The sequence below is a fragment of the Acipenser ruthenus genome, chromosome 8 (genome assembly GCF_902713425.1).
Source record: "Acipenser ruthenus chromosome 8, fAciRut3.2 maternal haplotype, whole genome shotgun sequence".
NCBI lineage: Eukaryota > Metazoa > Chordata > Actinopteri > Acipenseriformes > Acipenseridae > Acipenser > Acipenser ruthenus.
In genome coordinates, this window is record NC_081196.1 from 37,205,052 (window position 1) to 37,218,899 (window position 13,848).

The 13,848-nt window shown below is 37.4% G+C and overlaps 1 protein-coding gene across 1 annotated transcript; it reads left to right on the forward strand.

Moving 5' to 3' along the window:
* Window positions 1-649: 649 nt before the first annotated feature.
* slc35a5 (solute carrier family 35 member A5) lies at window positions 650-13,752 on the forward strand. Its single transcript, XM_034011976.3, has 7 exons — window positions 650-747; window positions 4,407-4,555; window positions 5,183-5,281; window positions 5,781-5,914; window positions 7,621-7,688; window positions 8,241-9,021; window positions 13,118-13,752. The coding sequence occupies exons 2-7, from the start codon at window positions 4,426-4,428 to the stop codon at window positions 13,181-13,183; spliced, it is 1,278 nt and encodes a 425-aa protein (XP_033867867.3). The 5' UTR covers window positions 650-747; window positions 4,407-4,425; the 3' UTR covers window positions 13,184-13,752.
* Window positions 13,753-13,848: the final 96 nt, after the last annotated feature.

Here is a 13,848-nt window from a genome sequence, read left to right on the forward strand (position 1 = left end):
CTCCTACTTTATTAGCTGTGACAAAAGCTGGTTGGGATGCAGAGCAGAGCAGATCAGGTTTCAATATTTTGCAGGGTTGCAAATTACTGGAATGTTGCAAAACCTAATGTGTGTATTACTACAAAGGGTCAAACTTGGGAATCTACACTACTGCAATAAGAATTTGCTAGAGTGTTTTCCTTGTGTAAGTCCATATCTGTCCTCTCAACATGTCGTTCCGTTTTTGACATTTGTAACACTTCTAAATTACATTTCAATTCTCTTTACAGATTCCGTCTATATCAACCAAAATGCCTGTGTACTGTGCCGTCCAAAACCGACAGTTTCCTATACGGTATACTGCAATCGACTCTAAAAGAAATGGTTTTGTTTTGGACGGCACAGATTATTATTATTATTATTATTATTATTATTATTATTATTATTATTATTATTATTTAATGTAGTGTTACATTTCAAACAACATAAAAAGTAAGTCCAAAGAAAACAATGTTAAAGAAAACTAAAATAAGATACTTGGTCGCTGTATTCAGGACAGTCATATACTTAATAAATCCAAATTACAGTCTATACTCCACTTCAGAGTATAGTTAACAGAGCTCCCAAAAATGGCAACGTTCTCTTTAAGAGGGCGGCTCGGTTTATTAAATCGATTGATTCTGCACATGCGCTTCAGTGATGCACGGGGAACGGAAGTGACTGGAATTGTGACGTGTTGTTAGACGAGAAAGAAATGGAGATGGACAGGTACATTTAATTTTGTAACTGAATTTAAAAGTTTTTGCATCGATTAAATATCTAGTGAATGACACCTTACGAATTGCTGTGTTAAACAACAAACCTTTGTTATACCTTAAGGTTACTATTTGTGTTTTTTGTGACAATACTTACAGAATGTTTCTGTACTGTTAACATTTTCTGAGGGATACAGTAATAGCCACAGTAAGTTATATAAGGGCTCGTCCAATATTAAATACAGCAAGCGTACACAGCGTGCTTTTTTTCACGACCCCCACACCTAGTCATTTATGGTGATAAAAATGCATCATATGAAGTGAAGTCAAGTTAGTTTAAGTGCAATCACCTGGAAGCTGTTTTACAGTAAATCGGTGCTTCTGTGAGCAGGTCATTTTGTTTTTAGCAAGCAAGGTAGTTTAATTTACTATGCATGGGAGACATTAAATTAGGTTAGTTTTTGTGATTACGCTATTGCCTACTTTCTATCGGTACACTGATCGAATATAAAGTAGGGGCATTAATCAGTCATATGTAAATGTGTTAACGGACTGTAATAAACTAGCTAAACGAGAATTTTGATTCTGTATAGACTAAGAGCTCCTTAACATGTTGTTTACTCATATGAATAGAACACTGTATTTTCAAAGCGGGGTTTTTTAAATTAATAAAACATCGAGTTAACATCATTCTGAACGTGTAAATAAAAAAGCACATTGACATTTTATTTATGCCCTTCATGTAACTGCTGCTGATATTTAAAAAAAGTTACGCGATTAAAAGGTTAAACTTAATTTAATATGTTTTTGTAAAAATTCTGTCTGCTGGGTTTCATTGACTAGTACAGTACTAACAAGAAACGGTTATAAAATTAGACAGCTGTTTGGACAATGGTTAGGACCGTTGGGGTGGGATGAAGCCACCCCAAAGTTTACCTTAGCCCCCACTGTAAATTAAAAAAAAGGATACCGTATCTCAAATTTCTGAATTATGGAAGTGATTATTATTATTATTTGTTTATTTAGCAGACGCCTTTATCCAAGGCGACTTACAGATACTAGGGTGTGTGAACTATGCATCAGCTGCAGAGTCACTTACAATTACATCTCACCCGAAAGACAGAGCACAAGGAGGTTAAGTGACTTGCTCAGGGTCACACAATGAGTCAGTGGCTGAGGTGGGATTTGAACCGGGGACCTCCTGGTTCCAAGCCCTTTTCTTTAACCACTGGACTTGAGACTTCATGTGGGTTTCAATAATCGAAAACCATTCCAGGTATCGTCTCCAACAAGGCGACTTTAATCAGTGACCAACAAAACACAGTACAGACATTCAACCTGAACTCGCAGAGTGGGCGCTGCTGTGTGAGCACCAACAACCAGCTACTGGCTTTCGTGCTGAAGGGGGAACTGCGTTACTACTAAACATTCCGTCAAGGGAATGCTATCTCACAAACTTGTGTTGATTCAATTTCAGTATGTTCAAAAGTTCCTACTAGTTTCTATTAAACATTATATTTAGTTTAACTTTCAGTTGTTAACAAGCAATGTTATTTAAAGTTTCTAATTATTTCAACTTCTACCACTTACTTAAACATTTAAATATAAGCTGTAATTGTTACAGTTGTTTGTCCACTTTGTCACTGCTTATTTTATTACAGTGTAATGGGCGGTATTTTGTGATACACTGCCGTTGCAGATCCTGCCCTGTGTCGGTGAGATGAGACAACGTTAAAAGCTCTAAAACCACGAGCCCGGCTCTTTTGCATTGTGGTTACCCTCCATTCACACTGGGGCATCGAATGCCCAATTAATTTTTATGCTGCGCTGTATTTTTCGAAGAACTTTGGGGGACAGTTTAACTTTCCTTATCCATAGCATAGCGTAAATACTCAATGTAACAAACCAAAATTAAAAAGGTCAACTTCAAAACAGTTATAATCCACAGCATTCCTTACAGTTGTGCTGACGAAAAAACGTAAGAAATTTAAATTATTATTTATTATTTTAGTCATTTAACACAGTGGTTTTCAACCACGGTCCTGGGGACCCACTGTGTCTACTGGTTTTCATTCCAACTGAGCGCTCAATTAACTAGACCCTTCATTTAAATGATTATTTGCTTAATTAGACCTTTTTAATTGTATATCAGCTCTTAAACAGTTGCAGAGTTCAAGTTACTTTTAAAATGTTGTAGCCAACTTGAAATGTGAAACTGAAAACAACTAAAAAGGTCTAATTAAGCAAATTATCAGTTGCATTAAGTAATTGAGAGAGTTGGACTGAAAACCAGCAGACAAAGGGGGTCCCCAGGACCAGGGTTGAAAACTTTTATTCAAAACGACTTACAGAAACTTCGGGGCAAACTATGCATCACAACTGCTGCTGCAGAGTCACTTTCAATAGGACCTTGGTTGTTTTACATCTCATCCGAAGGCCGGAGCACAATGAGGTTAAGTGACTTCCTCAGGGTCACACACAGTGAGTCAGTGGCTGTGCTGGGATTGAACCCGGAACCTCACCCTTTATTTAACCACTGGACCACAATCGCATCTGAGGTAGCGGCAGCAGCATTTTCAGTACTTGTTTTTGAATCCTCTAACTTTGCAAAAACATTAGCGCTAGTGCATGGAAGAGACTGACCTGGTTCATTCGAGTCATTAGCTTTTCGCCAAGACACAAGTTACCCACTTCTCCATGTCTTCTGGATACCATTTAAATTAAGTTATTTATTTTAGTTTTAATTAAGGAAACTTTAAACTAACTTTAAAATAGATAGCTGAACGATGCTATAGCCTACTCCTCGCATATGGCTCTTCACAGGGTAATGTTTTTCATTTGAAATAATCGCATGATCACGCTACCCATGCTGTTGCGTGCCTTCATAGTAGTTTATGGTATTGCTGTGTTTATACACCTATTAGTACAGTAGCATGTACTCCATGTACATAAGCTTTACTTTGGGGGGGATGTGCCCCCTCAAAATAAATATTGGAGGGGCAAATGCCCCTTTGCCCCCACTAACTCGACGCTTCACTCAATGCCGTTTTCCATACATGAAGTAGAAATGATCAGTTTAACTCAGATCTGTGCTAAACCTGGGGATCAGCGTATCCCGAATTTTGTTCCTAGTGTTTTTTCGTTGCAATTGGTTCTAAGATAGTACATTTTTTGGGGATGATCTACAGATAGTACCATACTAGTACTACTCAACTTAGTACAGAACTTAAGTTCCTTGCAGTTGACTAAATGTGTTCTCAAGAGGTACTGTTCTGTGTTCCGTCTATGTTTTACCTTTTGTTTATAAGGTTTGTATTTGGTGGAATATGGTTTATGACTCTGAAGTTTAACTTGTTATACAAGTGATTTCTTGCTGACATTGTACAAACTCACCCATTTGGTTACCTAAAAATACATCCTCAAAATGGAAAATGTGTGCATTTTATTAAAATAAATACATACATAAATATAAATTATAAAGCAATTGGCCCCAAACCTATTTTTCAAAACCTACAACTAAATATATATTTTGTTTAGTCACTATATTTAGTTAGATGTTTTCAATTTTGAAGTTTGTAATTATTTTAGTGAATTGGCTAAAAATGGTATCAGATCCCATTAAAATGCTCCTGAACAGTCTCACGTTTCGATTCTGCTTTACCTTCCCTGCAGCCGACCTTCCTGATGTGTCATGGCCTGCCGGTGTTGCCAGCGCTGCGGGCTTTGCTCGCGCTCCTCTGTATACACATTACTCTTAGGGGCTGGGTTTGTGACTTTGGGCACCAGCCGCATTCTCCTGGTCAAGTTTTCTGCTAATGCAGGTAAACAACTTTTCTTGCTTACTTAAAATCCTTCTTCATTTCTGGGGCGGGGGTATATTCTGCACAAGCTTTTTTTGTTTTTGGTTGTTAGCTGATATTTTACTGGTCTCGCAGCAACACAATGCAGATGTAAAGGTTGCCTGACTAGTTCTTTAAGAGAGCAACTTACATTTTGTTACGTTTTTGTTTATAGTATTTGTTGAAAGACCTGTGGAGGGCCTGAATCTAGGTACTACTTGAAACATTGCTAGTGGCACTTACTTGTATAGTTAGCAACTAATTGCTAAAAGGGTTTTCATTAGATTACTGTGTTGACAAACTACTGTAATGCTCCACTATTCGAGCAGCTGATCAGTTGGGACCCTTTGGGCCTAAAGCCCATCAAACGCCAGGCAACTTTTCAAGCAATTACTGTATTTGTCGAGTCTACATTTGATTTAATTTAGTTAAAATTGCTAAGAAATAGAGCATATCACAATCAGCTAGTTGCTTAAGCAATTCCCAGAAAAGGTTGCTCCTTACTAAGCTTTAAAGCATTGCAAGAATGACTAATAAACAGCCGTTTATATGCTCTAGAAATTCCGATCACCTTTAGGCTTAATATGTGTGTTTCTCTTTATTATACAGAAAATAAATATGACTACCTACCTGCCTCTGTCAATGTCTGTGCAGAGGGTCTGAAACTAATCTTTTGTATAGTGATGTCACTGCGGGTCATGATACAAGGTAAGATCTGTATAAGTGATCAGTGACACTGTCCCTGGTGGAGGGCAGGGGGGGTGATCTTGCTAAACCAGGGAAAAGAAGGTCGATACTTAAGTGGTTTCTCCCTTAACCTTACTAAAAAGAAATGTGGTGATATAGTTAGACAAATGTTTAGACAAGAAATCCATCCCCAAAGACAGTAATGGGCAGCTTCCCAATTAAGGTCTTAAAAACGGTAGGTCCAATTTATTCCTACCTCAAAAGTACTGGGTCCAACATTTACAGAGGTTAATGTTATAGTGTATTGCCTTCTATATATTCTATAAATTATACAAGATATATGAGGATATTTAGGCGTATTTCAAGAAAAAAAAATCTTAATGATTTAAAAGCACATGTCTCCTTACAGATCCCTTCACTGTCAGTTGAATATATTGCTTGATAAATATTAGCAAGACTGTAGTCTTTCTGTTGTGACTGTCGAAGCTGCTTCAAATCAGTGACTTTGTGTTGATTTCAGAGGGACGGTCGTACAAAGACTGGGGCTGCTACTCCTGGAGAGATTTTCTGAATTACATGAAATGGTCCGTTCCTGCTTTACTCTACTTTCTTGACAATTTAATTGTCTTCTATGTGTTGACCTACCTCCAGCCTGTAAGTACCATTAAAGTTATTTTGTGAACTAAAGGGCAAATATCAGAGTTATCTCAACTGCATATTTCCTGTTTAAAGTCGCCCCCATAGTCTTAATGGAGCTGTTAGAATCATGTCTGCCTGTGACGGAGTACACCCCGTCCTTGTGTGTGTATTATTTTGTATTTGTTGTATTATTATTTAAAATGTGTGGTTTGTGTATAAGAGCACAATGTTTTGTTATTATTGTTTACAGCCTGGATGGGGTTAAAGTGCCCCGTCCAGATAAATTTGTGAGAATGCATGGTCAACAGCGAGTGCTTATTGATAAACTGTCTGTTGACCACGCAAAACCCGAGCTGAATGTGGTTGAGGGGTAAACTAGATAATTGGTAGTCAGTTGACCCTTCAGCCAGAGGAGGAAAGAGACAATAAGAACAGATACTGAAAGTAAACAATTGCTACTCACGCTGGCTTTAAACCAGCACGATACTCGTATGTGTTTTGTCTGTTAGGCTTGGCCAATGAGCCGTTTTGTTTTGTAAAGTGTTTCTGTTTTGTTAAATCTTTTTATTTATAATTAGGGCTTCTGATTTTCGGTTTTAACCGATAAAACACCCGCGATACAAAAAAAAATTAAATCGGTGGATAGCCAATAAACACCGGAAAGCACCGGAAGAACTGTGGAAATAGTTAATCAATTCACGTTGACTTTACCCTTTCCCCATTAAAAAATAAAACCTACTACAAAATAATAATAAATACATTTCCCAGTGTTGCTGGGCAATGTTCCGCATTCCTGACTTGCATCTATCGTTTATTCGTTCTCAATACTTTAAACCCGCCCCAACTACTGAAGGAGAGCACATTCCTACATTTCTATTGGAGACTCCGCTTGCGAGATTTAAAATGAGATTACAACCAGGATGGAGGCTTGGTAGCGGGATTTAAAGCTGTATTACAGTTAAGATACGGAGGACTTAAAAACAGAATTGTGGCGAAATGTACAAAAACGCCAGAAGAATGTGCCCGTGACCATAGGGATTTCGTTGTGGAAGACAGCAAAGGAAAGAAGGTACAACTTAAGTGTGCAAGTACTGTCGAGTTACTATACATATTTTGACCAAAAAAAAAACAAAACACTCACGCATTTTGAAAAGTAACCGAAAACACTAATTTCATACAGTATATCAAAAATGAAAGCCCTGAAAAAAAAAAACTATTTACATAAAACTCGAAAATAGCTAAAAAATAAGCACCAAAAAGTACAATTAATAAAACCTGAAAAACACAAGCCCTATTTATAATTAAAACTCGCCATAGCACTTTCATAACCTGCAGTATTGTCTCTGTGTGTGCTATTCTCTTCCTGGTCTGACGTCACCATAAAGCCAGCCTGTTCACACTGCCCCTAGTGGAATACAAAAACAAACAAAATAAAAATGGATGATACAAAACTGAAAATGACAGTCAAGGTAACAGATATTTCATACCCATACTGAGTTAGTCTTTAACTAAAACGATAAGAAAATGATACAAAGTGATTCTAAATAACAAGAACAGTATGTTAGTTTAGATAACTGTAATATTTAAAACTCATACCAAGTTAATCTTTAAGAGCTCAGAAAATCCTGGCTAGTACAGTTAGAGCAGCCTGCAACATATACATTATACACTGTATAATGATTACTAAGTTTCTGTTTCTTTATTTTCTCTTCTTAATACAGGCTATGGCAGTGTTGTTTTCCAATTTTGTCATCATTACAACAGCCATTCTCTTTAGGATTGTGCTAAAGTGAGTACAGCAAACTTGATCATTTGAGATATAGGGGTGTTTGACAGTAATTTGGGGGGCAGGGAACGAATGTAGCAATATTAATTCAGCTTTGATTTGTCTTCTGTAATATATCAAATTAGCATCTCCCTGCCTATTTACTTACCCTTGCCTGTTGCCTCCCAGACCCGAGATTTAGACCAATAATGAAAATAAGTTTGTAATCCTTGAGGAAAGGTCACAAATTCCTCCAGAAATTTTGAAACACCTTACAGACTTCAGTGCTGTCCTAACTGTCCTTGTTGGCCCTAGAACATATGCAGGGTCTTCTGGCTGAACAGAATTCAATTCACAAAGGCATAAACGAATTTGGTAGAATTGCCACAGATATCAAAAACAGGTGTAATTGTTTGTTTGTCTTGCAGCAGTAAAGTCTGTTGCCACAACACATTATAAAATAGCATATTTAAAGAGAAGTATACTGTTCTGAAAATAGAAATACATGAAATGACCAAAGTGTTGACGCAGATTCCACCCTTTTTCATTTCCATCCACTGAACTTCCGCTGTGCAGGAGACGTTTATCTTGGGTGCAGTGGGCTTCTCTTGTGATCCTGTTTCTCTCCATTGTGGCCCTGACGACCGGGACTGGAGAGAGTCAGAACACCATCGCTGCACATGGATTTCACCCCAACCCCTTCGTCCTTCCCTCCAACAGCTGCCTCCATTTCACCCAGCTGGGAGACAAGCCCCTGAACAGCAATTCCACAGTGGGTGAGACATTCTCAAGCTTCCCTTGGAACAGGGAGGCCTTCAAAAAGCTCAGTAGCTTGGGCCTGGGGCATGTCCTCCTAATAGTACAGTGCTTCGTGTCTTCCATGGCCAACATCTACAACGAGAAGATCCTGAAAGAGGGGGACCAGCTGATGGAGAGCATCTTCATACAGAACAGCAAGCTATACATCTTTGGGGTGGTTTTTAATGGCCTCACATTGGTTTTAAACTCTGACTACCGGTCCCAAGCGCAGCACTGTGGGTTCTTCTTTGGGCACAATGCCTACTCGCTGGCCCTCATCTTTGTCACTGCTGCCCTGGGGTTGTCGGTGGCGTTCATCCTGAAGTTCAGGGACAACATGTTCCATGTGCTCACAGGCCAGGTTACCACTGTTCTCATCACCACCGCTTCAATCTTTATATTTGACTTCAAGCCCTCCCTGGATTTTTTTGTTCAAGCCCCTGTTGTGCTGATGGCTATATTCATTTACAACGCCAGCAAGCCTCGGGACCCAGAGTATGCCCTGCAGCAAGAGAAGATGAGGGTTATCAATGGTGAACTCTATGAACGGTCCAGAGGGGTAAGTGTGCAGGTGAACGCAGGTTCACAACAGGGCCACTAGGGTCTTTGACCATTGTCTACATTTGAAACAAATTGCTTAGAGAACTACTGTGGACAGAAACCTGTTATTTTTTTATAAATCCCTCTGGTCTGGATTGCAGTGTAAAGATAAGTGTGTCATTGCTGTGCACTTTGTATTATCTTTTGAAATAATAGTATTTATAGTTAAATTAACAAAGTGCTTCCAGCTCAAACAATGCATAAAGTCTTCAGTGATAATATCATAATAGAAAAATAAACTGATGTAAAAGCAATTGTGGACCATTCTGATCCAGCATTTCTGGACCCACAAACATTATTTAACAACTAGCATGTTTAAAGATGGGAGTAAGACTCCGATTTCATAGCAATTTGATCCATTCCTGGTTTTACTATGAGTTTTATAAGACACACCTGAGCTTGTTACCTACACACTGTGGCTGATCAAGATTGTACTAAAGCCTGGAATGGATGAAACTGCTATGCAATAGCAGTCTTATTTCTATCTTTGCAATTACTTGGTAGGAAAGTGTCACATTTCCACTTTGAGCTTTATGTGCTGTATTTGTGGAAATACAGTGATTGTTATTTGAAGCTTATGTATTACTTCATACTGCCTCACTTAGAACCCTGCTGATGTAACATGGTTCAGAGTCAAGAATGTTTTATAGGTACTACCTCTCATTAAAAGAAAATTGTGTTCAGTTAGAGTAAATCACCATAATTGAGTGAACATGATCAAGTTTAAATTATGACCATAAAATTGATGCAGCTGTATTACCTTCTGTCATGCTAAAACTAGGTGTTTTCATGTTCACCTGTAAAAAATATTATAGAGAATCTGCAGAGGGCAGTATGTCACTTCAGTTGATTCTTCAAGGCCAGTCAAAGCAGCTGTATTTCTTTTAGTTGACAAAGCTGCATTTCAGATTTCCTAGGGAAACAGATTATGCATTGTCACTGATCTTAGCAGACATTCTGCTACAATAACATAAAACAATTTAGTCATATTGGATTACTTAAGATTTGTATTGCTTAAATCAACCATACCCATATTTTTTTCATTTTAATATACAGTATACATCTATGGCCAAAAGTTTTGCATCACCCTATAGAATAACTAATTTTGCTTCATAAAGTCGAATGAACCCTACTGAATAATGTATACTGCTTTGCAGTTTTACATATACTTAATGAAAAACTGACAAATTGAAAAATGTGATATTTTGAAATCTAACATGAAATACTGTACTACTATTATGGCTTCCAGTAGACTTTTGTGATCTCGTTTTGTAGTTTCTTTAATTTTTTATTTTTTTATTTTATATATATAATATAATATAATATAATATAATATAATATAATATATATAAATTAATACAGTGCCTTGCAAAAGTATTCAGACCCCTGACCAATTCTGTCATATTACTGAATTACAAATGGTACATTGAAATTTCGTTCTGTTTGATATTTTATTTGAAAACACTGAAACTCAAAATCAATTATGGTAAGGTGACATTGGTTTTATGTTGGGAAATATTTTTAAGAAAAATAAAAAACTGAAATATCTTGCTTGCATAAGTATTCAACCCCTGTGCTGTGGAAGCTCCCAGTTTACACAGATGAAAGAAATTGCCCTAACGAAGACACAATTACCTTACCATTGGCCTCCACCAGTGAACCATTAAAGTTGCTGTTACATTTTCTGGATAAAAACCCACTGTTGAAGGATCATTGGTCAGGCTGTGAATCTGAAGGAAAATGAAGACCAAAGAGCATTCTACAGAAGTTAGAGATAAAGTAATACAAATGCATAGATTAGGGAAAGGGTACAAAATAATATCCAAGTGTTTGGATATCCCAGTGAGCACAGTTGGATCAATAATCAGGAAGTGGAAGCTGCATCACACCACCCAGGCACTGCCAAGAAAAGGCCGTCCCTCAAAACTCAGCACTCAAACAAGGAGACTTGTGAGAGAAGCCACAGAGAGGCCAACAATCACTTTGAAGGAGCTACAGAGTTCAGTGGCTGGGAGTGGAGTAATGGTGCACCAGTCAACCATATCAAGAGCTCTGCATAACACTGGCCTGTATGGGAGGGTGGCAAGAAAGAAGCCATTACTCAAAAAGTACCATCTGAAAGCACGTCTGGAGTTTGCCAGAAAGCATGAGAGTGACCCAGCTGCGATGTGGGAAAAGGTTTTGTGGTCAGATGAGACCAAGATAGAGCTTTTGGGCCAAAACTCAAAGCGCTATGTGTGGCGCAAACCTAACACTGCCCATGCCTCAAGACACACCATCCCTACAGTGAAGTATGGTGGTGGCAGCATCATGCTGTGGGGATGCTTCTCATCAGCAGGGACTGGGCATCTTGTTAAAATTGAAGGAAGAATGGTTGGAGCAAAATACAGGGAAACACTGCAAGAGAACCTGCTTCAGTCCGCTAAAAAACTGAAGATTGGGAGGAAATTCAGCTTTCAGCAGGACAATGATCCCAAGCACAAGGCCAAAGCAACAATGGAGTGGCTCAAGAACAAAAAGGTGAAAGTCCTACAGTGGCCCAGTCCCATTGAGAATCTGTGGCACTATTTGAAAATTGCGGTCCACAAGCGTCGTCCAACCAACCTGAACAACCTGGAGCAAATCTGCCAAGAATGGTCCAAAATCACTCCGACACTGTGCAAAGCTGGTACATACTTACCCCAAAAGACTTAAAGCTATTATTGCAGCGAAAGGTGGCTCTCCCAAATATTAATTTGTGGGGGTTGAATACTTATGCAAGCAAGATATTTCAGTTTTTAATTTTTCTTAAATATTTCCCAACATAAAACCAATGTCTCCTTACAATAATTGATTTTGAGTTTGTGTTTTAAAATAAAATATCAAACAGAACGAAATTTCAGTGTACCATTTGTAATTCAGTAATATGAGAGAATTGGTCAGGGGTCTGAATACTTTTGCAAGGCACTGTGTATATATATATATATATATATATATATATAATATATATATATATATATTATACAGGATTTTCCCGAGTCAACGCCCATGTTTGAACTATCCCCCACTTTTAGCTGAATGTCAATTTTTCACCGTTTCTAATAACCATGCTCAAAAATAAATAAATAAATAAAATAACGTGCAATTTATTTTTAATAAGCGAACAATGAAATTATATTAAATCTGCGGTATATATTATGTATACACAATAAAAGTTTCTGGTTTTGTCTTCATTTTAAATGTGCTTTAATTATTTTAATTAAGCGGTATAAACCACTTTGGGCCGTGCGGTTCCGATGATATATACCACGGGGGGGACTGCATTGCCCGTTGTAGTTTATACCATTATATATATATATATATATATATTATATATAATTTTTATTTGTTTTAATTTATTTTTTTTAATTCCCAATCATAAAATTCTAGGTGATGCTGAACTTTTGGCCATAGCTGTAATTACCGTTTCTTTGTGTATCTATGCAAGCTGCATTACAGAAAGTCAAATACTTTAGCAGACAGCTATACAAGATGAAAAGGAGGTTAAAGATTTCCATTAGCAGCATTGAATCTGTCACCTTTGTATGGAGGGAAGTGTTGTGCATACTAGTCTACCACCTTGGAATTAAAGTAATCTATAATTTACTTAAATTGGCTCAAAGCAAACATTTAGGTCAAGAAATATTCCACAATTCTAACCCTTGTATGGTTTGGGGTTAGATTAACATTACGTTTTATGTTTACAAAACTTCCAGAGTTAAGCTGCAAATTAAACGGAGAACTAGCCCAAAATAATGGCACATAATTAAAGCAGAAGGCGTGGACAGTTAAGAATAAAGTATTGTGGGGTTTGTATATTGTATAAAATTGTGGGGTGGGGTCTGGGCAGGTTTCTCTAGAACTCAAACATCTCAGTCAGGCAAAGGCAGATCTAGATAAAATGGAGCAACAGAACCATTGAGAAGGATTGTAAATGCCATAAAACAGTAAGGGAAATGTTAAATGATTTAAAATCACATGTGAGGCTACCTACTCTGTTTTTCATAGACATGTTTTTTTTTCCCTTTACATTTTAGGATGGAGAGGAACTGGAGCGGCTAACCAAACCCAACACAGACTCTGACACAGAAGATTCTTTTTAGTTTCTTCATCTCTAACATGCTCAGATACTATTTAAGAGCATCAGTGACTTGTGCTGGTGCTGTGAAGACATGTTGTCAAATGAACTTTGCTTGTCTGTAACGAGAGCAATACAGCTGCAAATATAAAAAGATATAGGTTATAAAAGGAACTGATGTGAGATGCCAAAGACATTCCTGCACATTGCTCAGGCAATGGACATTGTAACAATACTGTTTCATGCACCCATTTCATACAACACAGCCACAATTTACAAGAAGACATTCCGAATCATTGGTAAAACGTGTTCGCAATAAGGCTATCATTGCTTCATTTCCATTTTGAGTGGCTTTTGTTTATATAATTAAATGTGCATTTAAACTGTGGGAAGAGTGTAAACATGCTAAGTATTCTGTGTTGTACAGTTTGGGCATTCTCCAGTTTTTAAATCTGACAGATGTGTAATTTTGAAATAAGTGGTGAAAGTAGGTCACATTTCATTTTTTGAAAACCGGTTTGTGTCTTATTTAATGTTTTTCTTGGCACAATGTTGTAATATATAAATAAATAAATACATAATTATAAAAAAAAACCTTAGGAGAAACAGGACTACTTTTTGTGTTTTTTTTTTTTTTTTTTTAAATAGCTTACCAAATCTGTTTACATGTGATGCAGGGTTAAATGATAA

Bases quoted from the DNA above. Each gene is read 5' to 3' on its own strand.
- slc35a5 (XM_034011976.3), top strand. From the start codon at position 4,426: ATGGCCTGCCGGTGTTGCCAGCGCTGCGGGCTTTGCTCGCGCTCCTCT. The intron at 4,556-5,182 runs GTAAACAACTTT...TTTATTATACAG, and splicing joins CAAGTTTTCTGCTAATGCAG to AAAATAAATATGACTACCTA. The intron at 5,915-7,620 runs GTAAGTACCATT...TTCTTAATACAG, and splicing joins TGTTGACCTACCTCCAGCCT to GCTATGGCAGTGTTGTTTTC.